Raw genomic sequence first — 17,925 nt, 5'->3', positions numbered from 1 at the left:
CATAAATGATGAAAAACAACTCCACATCAGATTTACAGTTTTTTTTAATAAAAGATTTTTCTTTGTTTGTGTTGTTTTTACACATTTTAAGGCATCATGCACAAAAATAAGCCATACTAAAGGCGTTATGCTTAATGTCTACCAAAAATGATATGTTCTAACATTTGAAGATTTTGTTTTTAAAAATAAGTTTGTACAAATATGGCATGTAAGCTGGCATGTCAGTGAATCTCAGAGCAGAACTGCTTTCACTGTTTTGTAAACATGGCTTTGAGCAAAATAGGGCTGAGGAAAAGACAAGAGAAAGGGAAAGCATGCTTCAACGTGGGACTAAGTTTCCCTGAAAAGCATGCATTGCATCTTAAATAATAACTTTAATGCATCATTTTTACTCTCAATAGAGATCTTCTTTTTTAATTGTATCAGTTAAATTTAAGACATTAAAAAGTTTGCTGACAATAATAGACAGACTGACTGACAGACAAGAAGACATGATGTGTCCATAAAATCCCCCAACCCCACACACAGACGTAGCTCAGTTTGGTCATTCAAGAAAAAAAAAAAAAACACTACAAGATTTTCTTTTTTTTTTTTTCTTTTCATTACAGCAAGCACTGTTGTTGTACCTCTGACAAATCATCTGGACAGTATTCAACCTCATAAACTCTTCTTTGAAGTTTTCTTGTTATTTTTATAAATTTGTGACAAACTGGGGCTACACATTGCAGTTAAAAAAAATCTTGTAGTGTCCACCAATGGCAGACATCCAGGAGGTGCCTGTAGCTTTGGCACAGTTGTGTCCAGTTGTGCTCTTCTGTTGTGATTTGTGTGCGTTATACTATATTGAAGACCATGGATAGATATTGTTCATATGAAACCTGGATCCAACCATCTTGGTCCGTGTCGTACCGCCTAAACACATCAGTCAACCTCTGTGGAAAGGAAAGGGAAAAAAGGACATTCGACTGATCAGATGGAATAAAGACAAAATCTTATTTCTTGTTGACACAACAAAGAGGAAATACATTCATGCATTTAAGGTTATTTATCTATTCATTGTTTCAAACATCGTTTATGTTACAACTGTATTGCATCACCTTCCATGCTTTCACTGCCAAAGCACACAAACACTGCATCACATTGAAGTTCTTACATACTTCACTTTATACTTTTGGAGATGCAGATATACATTCACAGAGTCATTCTCAATAAAGACCTGCAAAAAGTCTCAAACCAAGTGGAGGTCTAGCTTTAGATTCCTAGAGTCCCTGATCAGCTGCTTAGCTAGTTCATTAGTGAAAGATAAAAGTTGCACTTGGCTGCTTAAAATAAAAACGTATTTGTGTGAAGAACAAACAGAACATAGAGACTAAAGTGGCAATTGCACAGGAGATGATCAATCAAAAGAAAAGAAGGCAATTCATTTATTAAGTATGTATTATTAAAACTCCTCTTTGAAAATTGGGATTTCAAGAGTAGCCTTGTTGTGATCAAGTGCTTAACCATACCATATCCTTTATTCATATGTGCATGACATTTATGAAGAGCCTATGGTGCATACATGTGGGGAATAAAACCGGAGAAGTCATACACACATATATATACAGTAGATTCTTATTTGGTGTGAATCGTTTACCTGTAGTACAATACAGCACTGGATGAAGTCATCAAAGGCAACCTGTCCCTTCCTCTGACGATCAAACTTCTCTATCAGTGTGCCGTAGAACTGATCGGATAGACGGTAGCCTGCACACAACAACAAATCAAACATTCTTAAAATACTCAGACACTTGTATATTATTATTATCTCCATTCTGGACACCCACACAGCTTTGTGAAAGGATCCTGACCTGATCGTCCTAAAGTCCCTGCTCTGAGCCCCAGAGGCTCTGACACACTTTGTTGTACAGATCGTGAAGCAGATCTTTGATTTGACAGTAGACAATGTTTCAAGGTCTGATGCTTCTGCAAAGACGCTAACTAATTCTAAAATCAAAATGCCTCAAACAATATCTGCACGGAGGAACAGCAGAGATGTTTTCAGTCAATCAGTTTCAAGGTGGGCAACTAAGACAGGTACCACCTTTTCAGTATCTGACCATCTGTTTTCTAAGTTATGGCACGGAATAAAAGAAAAATAGTTTCAAGGAGATGAACATTTCAATGACAAGCTGACTTTTGACTTTTTAGATATAAAGGTCATTATTTCTTCATGTAGCCTATTGTGTGAATTTGTTTCATAACTCGTGTATGAAATAAAGCGCTGTAGTCAAAATTGTGTTTTGTGATGTAATGGCTGCTCAGATAGTCACTGAACTTAAACGAAATGTGTTTAGAAGTGTTGTGAGAGGGACTTTGAGACGATTCAAACACTGATCACAGAAGCACAAAGAGAAACAGAAATCATAACGAGTGAAACACCCCGAGAAGCCTTCACCTTTTCACTTTTGTTAGTAGTAGAGGACAAATGCAAATCACTCACTTTACATGTATACATTTTTGTTTATCAGAAAAAAAATAGCAAACAATGAACTTTGTAAATTATTTATTAGATAATTTACTTTTTCACTTTTCTATCAGGTCATGTTAGCTTTGTCACAGTCCTTCAAAATGTTCTTCATGATGAAACATGGTTCTGGATTTGTCCTCTATTATTCACAACAGTATAATTGCATGTCCAATATATCTGAACGGATGGATGAGTATGAACATAAACCCCAAACCCAAAGTAAGGATAAGATTCCAGACCACTCCCTTAATCAATGATTTCCACCTGCAGGCGGGTCTATCTACAGAGATGCGGAGAAGGAAAACAAATCTGACCTTTTGACTCAGAGACAGGACATTCTTTCGACCGAAGCCCTCCACCACTTCTATCAAGTTTAGATGTAAAAGCATACTTTGCTGCTCACCGAAACCAGTCAGCGCCTGTCTGAGCTCGTTCTTGTCGATGAAGCCGGAGTTGTCCCTGTCGTAGGTTCTGAAGATGTTCTGCCAGTCTGTGATGTACTTCCACACTCCAGCGAACTCGTTGAAGTTAACCCCGCCTTTGTTTTCCCTGTCAAACATGGCTGAAGGAGAGGAGAGGGGGAGGATATAACAGACATCATTTCCTCTGGTTTTCAAACACTTACACAAACACACAGTCAAAACAGACAGCTCTGGGTATGAAGGACTTGGGCATGAAATTGAACAAATCCAGCAGAATGAATAACACAGTTTGATAGGGTTGTCAGAGATCCGAGGAAGAATAAATTATGTCTTTCACATTTGAATTACTCCTGCCTCATAAGACGCAAACTACCACAAAAAGAAAACTGGCTGATCCCCCCCCACCAATAATCCACTGACTCCCCCATGTGCTCCAATCCAATTACACCCCCCCCCTCCCCCCAACAAAGGGAGAGTTATCACAGGATATGCTTCTTACCGGGGGACTTTTAAACAATGGATTTACTGAGTTTGGTACAGAGGGAAGGAGAGGCGATGGAATTATTGGGGATTTACTGTGCGAGTCACACCACAAAGATTTGACACAGTAAATGTGTAACCCGGGGGAAAAATGTTTAACAGAATTTTGTGTTAACTGGAGGCAACAACACAAGTTTAAAAATAATCAGCCGTTTTGTCAGATTTGAAAAACAGAGATACATTTCATAAATCTCAGTACAACATGTGATGCTTTATCTGTGCTGAGCGACAGCCTGACCTGCAGTCAAAGAGCGGCCATCCTTGTCCTTAACTGCATTTCAGAGTTTTTACGTTTTGAACCTCTGCTTCCTTTTCCAGCTGAGCGTGCATATAATCAATATTTAGAGTCTAAGGGAATCAGCGAGAAACGTTCCCATCTCCTCCAGCTGCTTCCTCCTCCTCCTTTGATTGATAGCTGCAGGTTTTCGCTAAAACAGCAGTTACTGAAGCCAAAGATCGTTTAATTCTGCACTTTGACTGCTCAAAATGTAATCCATTTACCCCATCGTCATGGAGACGAGGGTAAATAAACAACAACATGCATAGTTTTAGAACAACGGAGAATTGTGTCAAAGTGAATCGGTCACTGTCAGTAGATACTCACATATGATAGAGCGTACGGTCACTGGGTTGAAAGGAGTCCATGTGCCTGTGAGAGAGAAGAAAACAAGTTGACATACCGGGCCAGTGAGATATGTGGTATAAATGTAGAAGAAGAACAAACTTAAAGCTTTGTCACATACGTTTTTGACCATTAACATTAGATCATTAAAATTGTATTTTCCCAGAAATATGTAACAAACACAATAACGGAACATAGATAAAGAATACATAAGGAACACAATTATTTTATTCCTATTTACAATCTTCAATGTGGGATACAAGACTTTAATATGTCTTGATAACAAAACACATTGATCATTTTAACTTCAAACTAACACTTACTGATATATGAATCATCCAACACTGATTATAAGTTTCTTAGAATTTTGCTTTATTGATTTTAGGGACAACTCTTTTTCTTTCAAGGGTAAAAGGATGACAGCATAATAGAAGCATAGGTTGATTTTCAATGGTAAATGGACTTGAGCTTGTATATTTTACGCTGCAGGTCAATCTTACCCATTCTCACACTGATGGCAGAGTTAAAGTGACCATCAGAAGTAACTAATCCCATTCATACATACTCATACGCCGCCAACAAAGCAGTGGGAGCAATCGGGGGTTTAATGTCTTGCTCAAAGACACATCGAACATGCGGCTGAAGGAGCTGGGGATCAAACCTCCGACCTTACGGTTGAGAGTCGAACAACTCTACTAACTGAGCCACAGCCCCTCCACTTTAGTAACAGAACTTTATAATGAAGACGTTTCAAAATGACAGTCGGAAAAAGAAGAGGTGTGAAGACAACAATGAACAAGACCTGAGTTGATTTAGTCTCTTCACTTTCAGGGTCCTGGTATGTTACTCAAATCTCAGCAGATGACTTTAGATAAAGTGTCAGAGAGCAGAATACTAAACATATTAATAGTGTTATACGGTTTATAATAACAGTTTGATCCTCTATAATATAATAGGATCCACCTTGCTTTCCCTCCACAATGACAAATATTTGTCAAAATGACAATAAATCAAAAGGCTTGAAAGCAGGTGAGTTGAACACACTTTTTTTGTCTTTATCATCCATGAAACAAGCTGTTCAAACATAAGTGAAAGTCTTTGTCAGTTTTATGTTCAGGAGAAGACTGATGGGGCTTTAGTTGAGTAGAGTGTTATACTTTACAGCCTTCTTCACACGCTCAACTCTCAAGACACCGAGATTTATCAGGGCCATCTAAATCCTTGCTGACTCACCATCTGACTTTATTACACAGCGGCCACACGGTTCAAGACCAGAAATAAAAAGAGTGTAGGGAGCGGTGGTGACAAGAAGATACAAGACCAAAAAGAACACAACAGCACTATACAAAATGAAGAAAGAGAAAGGTACAACAAGACAAAAGATAATCAGAAGAAAGGCAACGGAAGAGAAGTGACACAAGGTCGATGAGCAGGGCGATCAAATGTTTGAAGTTTAGTTTTTGTTGCAGTAACCTAAGCTTACTACTTTTGCTGACTTGAGATCCCTCTCTGCCCCTCTATCTGCAGTCTCTACAACAAGCATCTGCAGAATTTTAACATCCCCTAGATGAAGCATTGAACCGTTTTCACTCTGTGATGTTTCCTGGCATGTTTGCATTTTCAAATGGAGCACCGCATTTAATAAAACATTGCAAGCAAAACACATAATACAAAAAATATGTTACTGCTGATTTATTTTTGCCTTTAAAAAGATCCTTAAAAAGGCTCCAAATAAAAGAATATGGGGCAAAAAAGTCTTCAAGAGGTTACGATATTTGATTACAAATATGTAGTTTGGGTTTTACTCCAGTGTTCAGAGAAGGCACTCGACATGCTGCAGCTTCTCTTTCTTATTGATGACTGAGGCTGCCTGAGGCCTGTTGGTGGAGCTGTTCTAGGACAGGGTTAGTATTCAGTCACTATCTTAAGGAGGTCTGACCTGAAGCAACAGAAACATTGAAAAAAATGGAGTATGGTACCGCAAACCAAAGGCTGATGTCCGTAGACTGTAAATATTAATGGATGAAGCCTGAGTGTCTTCACCCGTCTGTTCCTGCAGAGGTCTTGAGAAGCCCATCCATGCTGGAAATGCTGTCTCAACCTAACTTTCAGTCAACCTAACGACAGGCTAAGAGCTGAAGCTGAGGCGGGTCGTACACCGCCTTAACATGACCACCTGACAAACAGCTACACTGCGCCCCCACCCGTCAGCGATGCGCCTTGTTGTGAATAATGCTTATCCCTCATAATATCAAAATCTATGAGTGACTTCCGGGGGCTTCTGCAGCAAGTCTCAAGCGGCAACTCAACAAACTGCGGGATAATGCACTTCTGCATTGGCTTCATTTTTCAACACCGGAGATTGCCGCAGCGCTTGGTGATGTCAAAGAGGCAATGTCCAGATTTAAAACACGGTCTATGTTTTGGTTTTTTCAAACTCTTAATGTTGCATGTCCTCTAAATGACGGATTACAAATTCATTACACAAGAATACATTAACAATCAGCCTCATAAATGCAAATGATTTGTCATGAATTGATTGGCCTGAATCTTCCACCATTTACTGCACGTTTGGCTTCAAACTACCACTAACACTTCAAACTACTGTATTGAATAATAATCTGTCCTAATTGTCTACAATAAAATGTTAAATAGCTTTATCTGCAAAATGAACATCCAATCAGACCGACAGAGCAAAAAAAGCGACAATCTTTTCAAAACGTCTGATGAATGCTGCCCCAGCTTTAGAGCGTATAAAGGCAGGCGAAGGAGGACAAGCTGTGACCTCTCCAGCCACACTAATGCACTCCCTCTCTTCACACCAGTAGCGAGCTGTGAGGTCACCAATGAATACCAGACTGACTGTGACTGCCTAGTGTGAGGTGGTCAGTATGGTTGAGATGTTTGTGTGTGTTCTGTGTGTGCGTCTGATGGCCTGCTGGTACAATATACCCTCTGTCCAGTCCACACACTGGGCTCTCTCACTGGGGAGCCCAACCGCCAGGGGTGAGGCGCAGGGAGCGAGAAGTGAGGAGAGAGCCAGGCTGGTGGAAAAACAGAGTGAGCCAACCGCAGTGTATACAAATACATATAACGGCTGTGATGGAGCTCAGTGAGACTCTTGTGTACGCACTACACTAGGCATATGCAAGCAAGCGACACATGGACGAGAACTTTTACAGACAAATTTACTGTCTGACACCCTAAAAGTCGTCTCAGTTGACTAAACCAACATACAGAAGCTAAATGCTGTTTTCCCAAGGTAGTGGTTTAATTTCGTAAAACAAAAAAATCACAAACATCCATCATTCTCAGAAACAGCCTAACCACCCTTAAGTAGGATCTCTTCTTGATTCGCTGAAAACTTGCAATGCAATATTAAAATACAATAATACTTCATTCCGCAAAATGACACTGTTACTATAGTCAGCGGATCATACTGAGTTCTGCTGCATTATGCCAGACAATAGTCATGATGTGTGAGACATACACCAGCTGTCAAGGCAGAAGGAATCTCATTAAGTGACAGGAAACATTTCTCTGGCCATATGCTAAAAATGACAATGTGTTAAACAGTCAGTGAATGCATGATGCATCTCCACCAATGGCAAATATAACACAAATGCAGCAGTAGGATTTATCACTGATTACAGGGAAAAGGTTTTTTAAAAAAAAAAGCTCAATACTAACAACAGAAATCCATACCTGCTGTTTTGTAACACTACCAGAGTGTAACTGAGTTTAAACAAATGCTTCAATTGTACAAGTGTCAGGGTAAGAGTTGTAGAGAGAGCTGTTTGAGTCCTGCCATTCGGTCGACTCTGCAATCTGCAAGCCTGTGCTCTCTCAATCGTATCAGCAATTTCAGTGCCTATTACTGCTCCTACACACTTAAATAAATAAGTCAAGAAGGAGTATAAATCTGTGCGCAGGGGAGTGAGGGAGGATGTTGGTAAGATGTCTTTTCACTGCAGAATGAAAGGGAGGCCAAAAATGCCCATATTTATAGTAAATAGTGCAGCTAGAAGGTGTACACACCATACAGACATGGACATACACTCATGTGGCTCCAAGCCTCTCAGGGAGGTTTTGTTGTCACACCCAAGACAGATTAAGGCATGGAGACAGGGAGGAGAAGAGGGAGGGCGAATAGAGAGAGAAAGAGCAAAAGAAGTGGGACTAGGGAGCATGGGCGAGGGACAAGAGAGGACAAACAGACAGAGGACACAGCAGGCTCTGAGTGTGTGCCATATCCTCCTGAGGAGTGTGGGCGGAGGAAATAAGAGCGAAGAGGAGATAGAAGAGGAAAGAAGAGGGCAGAAGAGGAGAAATGAGAATATGAGAGGAGAAGAAGGGGGAAGAATAAGAAGTGGAAAGAAGAGGAAAACGATGCCGCAAAACCAGCCCGCCTTGAAAAGTCATCCAATTTTGTGCAGTTCATGTAATTGAATTCGTTTTCAAAACACAAACCAAACAATCATCTGCCAGTAGGAAGATGCGATGCCACTCCTATAATGCAGTTTGTAGTACTAAATAAGGGACATCACTTCACAGTGAGCATAAAGTGAGCCATCATTTGAAGAAAAAACAAAGCATGCTCTGTTGGCAGGTTTTCAGCTTTCAAAAGAAAAAGGGAACAAGGGCTGTTTTTTAAAAAATGTTAAAAAGCAGGTGCTGCAGACAGAGGACTGGAAGAGATAAGGGAAGAAAGAATATGTGGTGCCGACATAACAGAGGATGGAGAAGTGTAAACAACATGAGCAAAGTCTGAAAAACCTGTTCCCCTCTCCAGCCTCCAGAGCTGTGATACTCTCTAGACACCGCTGCCCTAAGGGAGGAGAGAGAGGAGAAAAAAAACACGAGGTAGGTGATACACAAAGAGGTGAAAGAGGCCAACAGAGCATCAGAGCTGACAAAGCTTGGTTGATGGTTTGAAACTAAATAAATGAAGCATTCGTGTGGTCAGTAGAGCTGCGACGGACACACAGGAGCATGGCTGGTGGCTGTTGCATGCGGGCAGGATGTGCTGCAGTGTGTGTGTGTGTGTGTGTTGTCGAGCCTCACTGGCTCTGTTTCATTTCACAGTGAGCCCAATGAGCTGGCAGGGAGCGGACCAGGAAAAACCTGCCATTGGCTACAAGCACAAACACAGCAAGATGCAAATCAACACAACACTGACAAAAACAAACACGCACAGTATAAATCAATGTAAACAAAAAAGGCGTCTAACTGACCTGTGGAATTAAGTGAGAGAGAAAAAAGGAGCAATGCTAACACACACTGTAGACAAACACACATTTTCATGCATGCACAAACACACTCTCGCACAGTAATCAGTATGCGGAGCCAGGGCCACTGCGCAGCCTGATAACAGCTTCTTTCACTGCTGCTGCTGGCTTCAACACTTCTTTTTCTTTTTTTTTTTCCATCCCTCTGAAGTGCCCAGAAAAATGGGTTTCTGAGAGTAATCTGTTGAAAAGTCTTTGAAAAACTGCCTAAGCAATTCAGCCATTAACTTGGTGGGTAACACATTATATTTTAATGAGAAGACAAACATCAACCTGTGCTCGAGTTTCTGGGCAACCCGTACTCTGAAATGCACGTCACATTAATCATTACAGGATTTCAACCTTCCTGTCTCACAGGGAGCAAGGTCAAGAGGGATGCTGGTGCAGTGTCGGGTACGGGCTTGGAAACAGATATTCCCCTCAGTATACTCTACAGTTCAAGCAAGTGTAAAACCACCTTCACTTCCCAGGACTTGAGCAGAGAAGATGACCTGTGTTATTTATTCAACAGCGCTTCACATTCCGCCTTGCAGAATCACAAGTGTACTTTGTTTTGTTCAGGAGGCCTGGTGGGAACTGAGCCTTAATCCAGTTACAATCTTCCCTGTCCTCCTGAGCCACACAGAACAAAAAAGTGATTACATGTTCTTTACTGGCAGCCGTGGTGCTCATGTCCTCTCTCTGGATGCTCTCATACTGATTTTTTAGTTATTTCCTCTCAGTCTGTGAACCAAATTAACTCCCGTTCTACAGCACAGAAAATGATCCTTGCTGGAGTTTAATCTCCACATTTTCTGTCTCCTTCTTTACATTTACATAAACACAAAGAAGGGTGGCTATCTTATTAGCTAATTTAATTCTTGCACTCAGACATATCTGCCTTCACTATCCTATGTGAAAATTAAAAATACTATATCAAAATGTATGAAGTTATGGGTTGATGTAGCGACTCCTCTTTGTGTGGCCTGTCTTCAAGGTGTTGTAAATGTGTTCTTATATCCAAATCTTTTTTTTATTTTTCATGCTCAGTTTGGGACAAATTGGTTTCCTGTAAAAAAAAAAACATGATTTGGTCATTTATTCTTCTCATTTTTGCATTACTCTTTCTCTGTCAGTGCCTTTCTCAAGGGCACATCGGCAGTGCCCTGTCAGTGAACTAGCACCTCTCCAGCTACCAGATCAATTTCCAGATTTGGGTCACGGACCAGGACTTGAACTGGCACCCCTCCTGTTCCCAACCCGGCTACTGCCGCCCACATAAGAGAAATGAAATAAAGTGTTGAAAATCTGTTGGTCATACATCTTAACAACAAAAGGAGCAAACACGATTTTCCTTTTAATTGGAAAGATTTTACGACTGGAATTTATCTTGTTTTCCTCCATTTACTTTTATTATGAACTCAAAAGAAGTCTTAAGGAAAAGTTGATCTCTAAGGTCTACCAGTCAGCAAACAACCATTTGTTAGAACTCAGACGCATGTGAGGCGGATGATTCCTCAGTGTTCACTCTGGTATGAGTCACCTCATTTATATTTTCAATTTAAAAAAATGATACAAAGGCATTGTGGCAGTAGAAAAAGTATGCAGTGTTATGTGCAGGGGATTGCTAAACAGATAACAGGCTCCATGAACACTGATAACATAAAGCCTTTATTAGTAACACTAAACAGTGAGCCTTTATCCAACAGTACACAAACAGCTGTTAACACCAACCGACTGACAACTGATCCAGCTATGATCAGCTGCCCCTGTCATCAGAAATGATGTTGCTTCAAGTGACGCTGATAGTAGCACATCATCATCATCATCATCACGAGCCGACAGCGGTCTGCACTAGAGACAGCTTGTAATGGTGTCGACTATTCTTCAATAGAGGAACTGCTTTCAGAAATCAGCCTCTTTAGTATCCTCTCAATTTTCATTCCAGGTCAATGAATTCTCTTTATGGATGACATATTTTGAAACTGTCCACAGACAGACACGCTCATGCTTGAAGCAAACATCATGTCAGGATATCATTTGGTGTGCTGGAATCGGAAGTATAGTTTTATTATTTAATAGTTTATGTGGTAAAAAAACGTCTGTATCCTTCCTTTCTAAAATATCATGGTGGGATCCTTCGATGAGGGCGACTGTGACTCAGTGGAAGAGCAAGTCGCTCTAGACCAAAACGTCAGGCCACATGTCCAAGTGTCCTCCTTGTGCAGGACAGTGAACCCCAAATTGCTTCAAAGTGGCAAAAGCAGCGGTTTGTGAATGCATTTAATTGGAATTAGTTCATCCTGATGGACACATAGCAGCCTCTGCCATCAGTATGTGAATGTGGTGTGAATGAGTGAATGTGACATGTAGTGTAAAAGCAGCTTTGAGCAGTCTAAACTCTAAAAAAAAACTAGAAAAGCGCTGTACAAATCCATTTACCATTCTACTAGATCTGTGACACCGTTTCGACTGCAGAGGATACAATTTCACACCCACACACACACACACACACACACCACACACACACACACACACACACACACACACACACACACACACACACACACACACACACACACACACACACACACACACACACACACACACACACACACACACACACACACACACACACACACACACACACACACACACACACACACACACACACACACACACACACACACACACACAGTTTCAACCATCATCTGTGACAGCGTTCAGTGGGCTGTCATCACAAAGACGCCGAGGCTTTTTTGAAGTGTTCTCTTTGAAACTACACTGATAAACTTTTCACCTGCTTCTCTGTTGTCCCGGGACAACAATAATTCTTCTTTACTCAACTCATCTGCCACGCTGGGTTAAAAATAAAATCACAATCCATTTTACGCTTAGGCATGATAGAGGGAACAAACAGAAAGAGAGGAAGAGGAAATTATAAAAATGTGAAATGTGGAGATGAGAGGGAGAGGAGAGAATGGGACAAATGGTCAGAAACAAGGAGATGTAATAAGAAAGGAAGAAAAGGGGAGTGGCAGAGCAGATACATACCGTTCGATAAGGCCTGCTGAAGCTCTGAGTCTGATATCACTCCACTCCGGTCCTTGTCGACCCTGGGGAAAGAAAACACAGATTAGATTACTGCTTGCATTAACAACTTTACACACCCACACACTCAGACTCACAATGGGAGCCGGCATCAACACTCGCCAGCTGAAACTTGATGCTCCTGAACGCGTGTCAGTTTTTCAACAGTCAATGGAGCATGAATGGAGTCCTGTGATTAGGACACAGGCAGTCTGTATGTTTGCAGATCCCTTGAGACTAGCCAGACAAGTTCTGAGAGTGTGTGTCTGTGTGTGTGTGTGTGTGTGTGTGTGTGTGTGTGTGTGTGTGTGTGTGTGTGTGTGTGTGTGTGTGTGTGTGTCTGTGTGTGTGTGTGTGTCTGTGTGTGTGTGTGTGTGTGTGTAAATAAAGACAAAGTAAAACTTCATTTTGGCAACCATACTAACCACTTGTGCTACCGGGATAGTGACATTCTTCCATATTTTTTTGATAAGTGAAACCAAAACCCAAATTACATTTTTAAATATATAGTTCTCAGATTCTAACTCTCACATTTGGGTTCAGGGCAATTATGAGCTTTCATTCCTGTCTGACACTTTATGTACCAAAAAGTCAATCAATGAATAAAGAAAAAAAGTCACTGTCTTATAAATAGTGATGGCAGGTCTGCAAATAACTATTCTGTTGATTAATTTCTCCTCTTTTAGAATTTGCTTAGCCTTGTATGCATTTATCCTTTTTATGTATTTAAGACAGGACAGATGAAGAGAGAGGAGACATGTTGGGAAGGCAAAGTATGGACGACCTGCACAAATTGGTCGCAGGCCAGGGAGTTGAAGTAACGAGCAGCATGTCGAGGACTTAGCCTCTGTACATTGGGAGGCTGATACTGACTGAGCTACACCAGTGCCTCGACTGTAACATGTCAGAAGAAGAGATGTAACGATTCACTCAACTCACGATTCAATTCAAGACACTGGATTCACTATACGCTTCTCTCTTTATGTTACAAAAAGAGACTGTAAAGAAATGATGACTGAAAAAGAGGCTGCAAACCCACTCGTCAGTGTGGTTTGGCGTCTTAGTGTGTTTTTCTCACAACAAGGGGAGGTGATTGGAGCTTCTTGTTGTGGTGTCGATTAAATGCTGCATTATATTGGTTGTGCCATTTGTGTAGTTCTCTGTCTTCTTGCACTATTTGCACACAGTTTTTGTCTTGTCTGTTATCTATCCTCTGGTTTAAAAGACGGTGGTGCGCCCTCAATTTCGAGATCTTGCTCTCCAGCTGCTGACGTTCACCATATTATTGCAATTCATTTTTCAGAGTACCGATGTGAATCTTGACACCTCTGAATCGATTTATAGCGATTTTACGATTAATCGCTACATCCCTAGTCAGAAGAAAAAAAGAAAATATCATAATAAGATGCTAGATTTTAAGGGAATGTGACCAAATTGCATTTAATGGTTGTTTTTAAATTCACATTCAGTTTACATGGATGCAAACAGAGACATCAGACTACATTCCTTCCGGATAGCCTATAACCAGAGAAGGTTTGGTGTTAGGTCTTAATAAAATCATGAATCTCTTCTCTCAATAATGAACAGTGCTCCTGCGGGGTTATTGATCTGATAATCACTTGGCTGCCCCTTCTTTAAGTAAGAGGTTAACTTTGAATGATGTGTCAGTATTTAAAGGTAGATCTTGACGGGAATGTCAATGAGTCAATCTTTCAGCACTTCTGTGTATTCATATGTTAAACATTAAACAACAAAATGTATGTGGATAAGTGTGGTGGGTTGTTTTTAAAAGCCTCTTGGTTTATTTTGTTCCTCTGTTCCTCGGTCAGAGTCAAAGTAGAGCTCAACTCAGAAATACTTTCAGGACATGTCATCATCTCCTGACCAAAATCCAGATGTGTTAGGTCATGGAAAAAACGAACAAGCATGAGGGGAAACCCCGCTCACTAATAAAAAAAAAAAAGCATTAATAACAAAACAAATCTTAAGCTGTTAGAGGGTTTGATTGTGAGACAATCTCCCACAAAAGTGTTTTTTTTTTTTAACTCAGCCCTGACATCACCACGAGTCCTTGGCTGAGACATAAAAACATCAACAGGCTGGACTGTGACACAAATTCGAGCAAAAAAACAGCTTACTCAAAACGTCCAGTGACTCAGTTGTTCCTTAGCAACCTACCTGACCCAAATGTCAATACAGATCCATTCAACAAACACACTCTGAATACCAGCAGAGAAAATTACAGGGAGGAGGAGACAGGGAACCCCCCCATGAGAAAAAACAAAAACAAACACAGAGCTGGTCTAGTGCTGATTTTATGGGTCAGGTTTCCACTCCCAGCAGTGACGCTTAATGTGTCTTCATGTCTAGAGCCTATGGGGCTCCTTTCCCGCATGTCATTCACTACACTCTCTCTCTCCCTGATTTCCGACTCTATCCACTTTCCTATCTGTCCATTAAAGGCACAAAAAGGCCAAAAATAAATCAATGTCAGCCTATGTTGCTGATCAGCTTTAAGTCTGTGTGTTCTCCTCCCCCCCCAAATAAAGATAAACTAAACATGTGGAGACTTGCTTTGCCTCCTTGGTAAGAAAAACAACTTTTTCATGCCTGTATAAATGAGAGCTTTGTCAAGGTGAAGCTGGGGGGGGGGTACCCTACCTTTACCATACACTGATTAACACAAAGAAGTGTGTGTGTGTGTGTGTGTGTGTGTGTGTGTGTGTGTGTGTGTGTGTGTGTGTGTGTGTGTGTGTGTGTGTGTGTGTGTGTGTGTGTGTAAAAATAAGCTCTCCTCTTATACCCGCACCTATGTCTTGTCTTGCTGACCATTTACTGACGCATTCCCTCATCCTCAGGTGAGGTAACCTGACTGGACCGTCCACAAACGGACACTGAAGAAGTCACACATCATTAAAACACCTTCTTGGCTGCAGCACAGACAGTTAAACATCTGGCATTTCCATCTTCGCGCACTCCAATATGGAGCCAGACGACATAAAACACTATCGCTTGGTCTGGAATTCTGCTCAGTTTTTCCCATGTTTCAATGTTTCCTATTAAGAAATAAGGTTGGATTATGGCCTGCGGAACAAAGGACGCCCTACTTTCCACATAATCGTTCCAAAAGTAAGGCAATGTAACTGTGGCTCCTGAGAAGAAAACTCAAAAACTTCTAAATTTAGGCTGCACTCACAAAGCCTTCAAAGGAAATTCTGGTGTCCAGCAGTCATTTTCAATTGCTACTTTTTGGTCTATTTCGGATACTGTTAACTTTTCTCTTTGACAAATTAAACTAACATTATGGAAATAAAACTTTCGCTTTGTATTATTTTGGGAAACTGGCACCTTTTCCTCAAAAGTCATTTTTTGTTTTCCTACAAGTTTGAATGTGTTGTCTTCATCTGCAGTTTACTTAGCAGTAGCAGTATGGTCAGTGATCATTGTTTTCACATTTACTGAAAAACTATCTGCATTGTTGATTCAAATTAAAACCATTCACACATTCGCAGTCATGGTATTGAATACATCTAAAAAATAAAGCAATAGATCTCATTTGTTGGATGATAGTCAGGCTGCAGTCTACCTTCTGAATGAACTGCGTCAAACACGGTGAGAATGAAACACATCATTTGTTCTCCCATGGCATGACTAGTTTCAAAGAGTGAACTAAGATGAACGGATCAGCAAAGACCGTGAGGACGGTGAGTCATATTGTGAAGAGCGCGTGTGTCACAGAGATTAGGAGGCCTCCCGCTTCAAGTATGCTCTACTGACTCTGATCACATGACCAGGGAATTCCAGCACTGCTCTGCCAGATTTCGACCAAAAGGCAGCAGATGTTGCAGCGTAACGCTCATGTGAGGGATGACTGTGCGAGTACACGAGAGTCTTTTAGGTTATATGTAGAATGACCCCATGTGAGGATCACTCCATATTTACATGGTTGTCATGAGCAGCACTGCTTCTGTGAGTGACAGATAAGGAATGTGTGAGTGAGATGAAGAGAAACAAAAGAAGAGAGCAAAAGAGCATGCTGGTAAATGTCTACATGTCTGATTTCTAAGGGGTTTTGCACCACACATAAATAATTTGTAAAGAGTGTTTCAAGCCTCGCTATGCGTGCAGCATCTCAATGTTGTGAGAAAGCAAAGCAGCAGGGAAGAATTCTCTGCAGTATTACATAACTATACAGCATACTAGAACCGGGGGCCAAAGCTTATCAACTTCCCCCCATCCCCCTGTCTTCTTTGGCAACCTTCTTAGCTGCTGACTTTTGACTCAGGCTATGCTGAAACTGATGACTATCACTGGTTGAACGCAGCCACTGATACTGTTAACATCAGCTCAGGAAGAAAAAAAAAACATGCATGTCACTGTAATTATGCTGGAGAGAGCTTAATGTCTTTATGTTTGAGTCCCATAAATAGATACACACTGCGTCATATAGACTTACAACTGTCAGATAATATCAGGAGAGCCCATCTTGACAGGTTCATTCACTGTTGACACAGACAGCAGTGTGAGTCACTCATTCAGAAAATGACACATTTCTATGTTTACAATAAAAATTCGTCTGTGGGAAAATGTCCCTCTTATTCTAGGAGAGCCCAGAACTAAAAAAAGCCTTCAAGGACTCCTGGAGGTCTTTGGACCATAGTTTGTGAACTATTAAGCCATAGAAGACAGTTTCCTGGTTGAGCCACATGCCCTGCTATTTACTGAAGTAGCCTACCAGTCATCATTTAACACCTTTAATAATGCTGTGTGCCAGTGCTGGAGCATAGTAGCTAATTGTATATACTGCATTTTGAACAGCAACGTGACGAATAGCCTGATAGCTATTGGACGTATAGGCTATTTATGAACACACTCTGCAGTTGTATTTCCAGGAAGCAGCTGAGGGGAAACCTCAGAGCTGCCTGACAGATCACTTACTTCATTGAGGAGCACTGCTTTTCACCGAAAATAGTTTAAAGACACCCAGGAATAAAGACGACCTGTCAATGAAACAGTGTCACCACGGACATAGCCCATCCCTTTTCTTCCTCTCCTTGCTACAAACGACAGCAGTGTTGGCTGCGGAGCGGACACAGGCAGGCAGACACAACCCGTCTTTTCACCCACTCACCTCTGAAAGATATTCCACAGAAAGCTCTGGTCCGGGGGGGCGTTGATGTGCGGCGGAGCTTTGTACGGACTGTGATACGCCATTTTAAAGGGAATATGCTGTCAAAATTGTGCTCGTAAGCCCGACAGACCGACTTCTTTCTGCTGTAGTTTCTCCTCTGAGCAGCTTCAATCAGACTCCACCACCCAACCTTCACGTTGCTGCTTGCCTCCTCACGCACAGAGGCGTGGCCAATCATTCACCACTTCCCATAAGCAGGATGACGTCACGTTTTCCTCATATTTTCCTACCGCGGAAATATTAATGAAGGCTCCTGGAACTCAAACCATCTTAACCCTGTACTA

General features: G+C 41.2%; 1 protein-coding gene across 2 annotated transcripts; it reads right to left on the bottom strand.

Moving 5' to 3' along the window:
• Nucleotides 1-26: 26 nt before the first annotated feature.
• Nucleotides 27-17,797, bottom strand: pdcd6 (programmed cell death 6). Of its 2 annotated transcripts, none has more exons than XM_020641659.3 (6): nt 17,582-17,797; nt 12,415-12,476; nt 4,076-4,120; nt 2,901-3,071; nt 1,637-1,746; nt 27-932 (listed from the first exon to the last, which is right to left on the bottom strand). In XM_020641659.3, exons 1-6 carry the CDS (start codon nt 17,662-17,664, stop codon nt 834-836), a joined length of 570 nt encoding a protein of 189 aa, XP_020497315.1. In that variant the 5' UTR covers nt 17,665-17,797; the 3' UTR covers nt 27-833. The 2 variants fall into 2 exon arrangements, with proteins under 2 accessions (XP_020497315.1, XP_020497316.1); XM_020641660.3 differs by having other exon boundaries at nt 2,913-3,071; nt 17,582-17,793.
• Nucleotides 17,798-17,925: the final 128 nt, after the last annotated feature.

Source organism: Labrus bergylta, chromosome 20, assembly GCF_963930695.1.
Source record: "Labrus bergylta chromosome 20, fLabBer1.1, whole genome shotgun sequence".
NCBI classification, from domain to species: domain Eukaryota; kingdom Metazoa; phylum Chordata; class Actinopteri; order Labriformes; family Labridae; genus Labrus; species Labrus bergylta.
The sequence above is the reverse complement of the archived record's forward strand: the minus strand, read 5'-3'. Positions and strand labels throughout refer to the sequence as shown.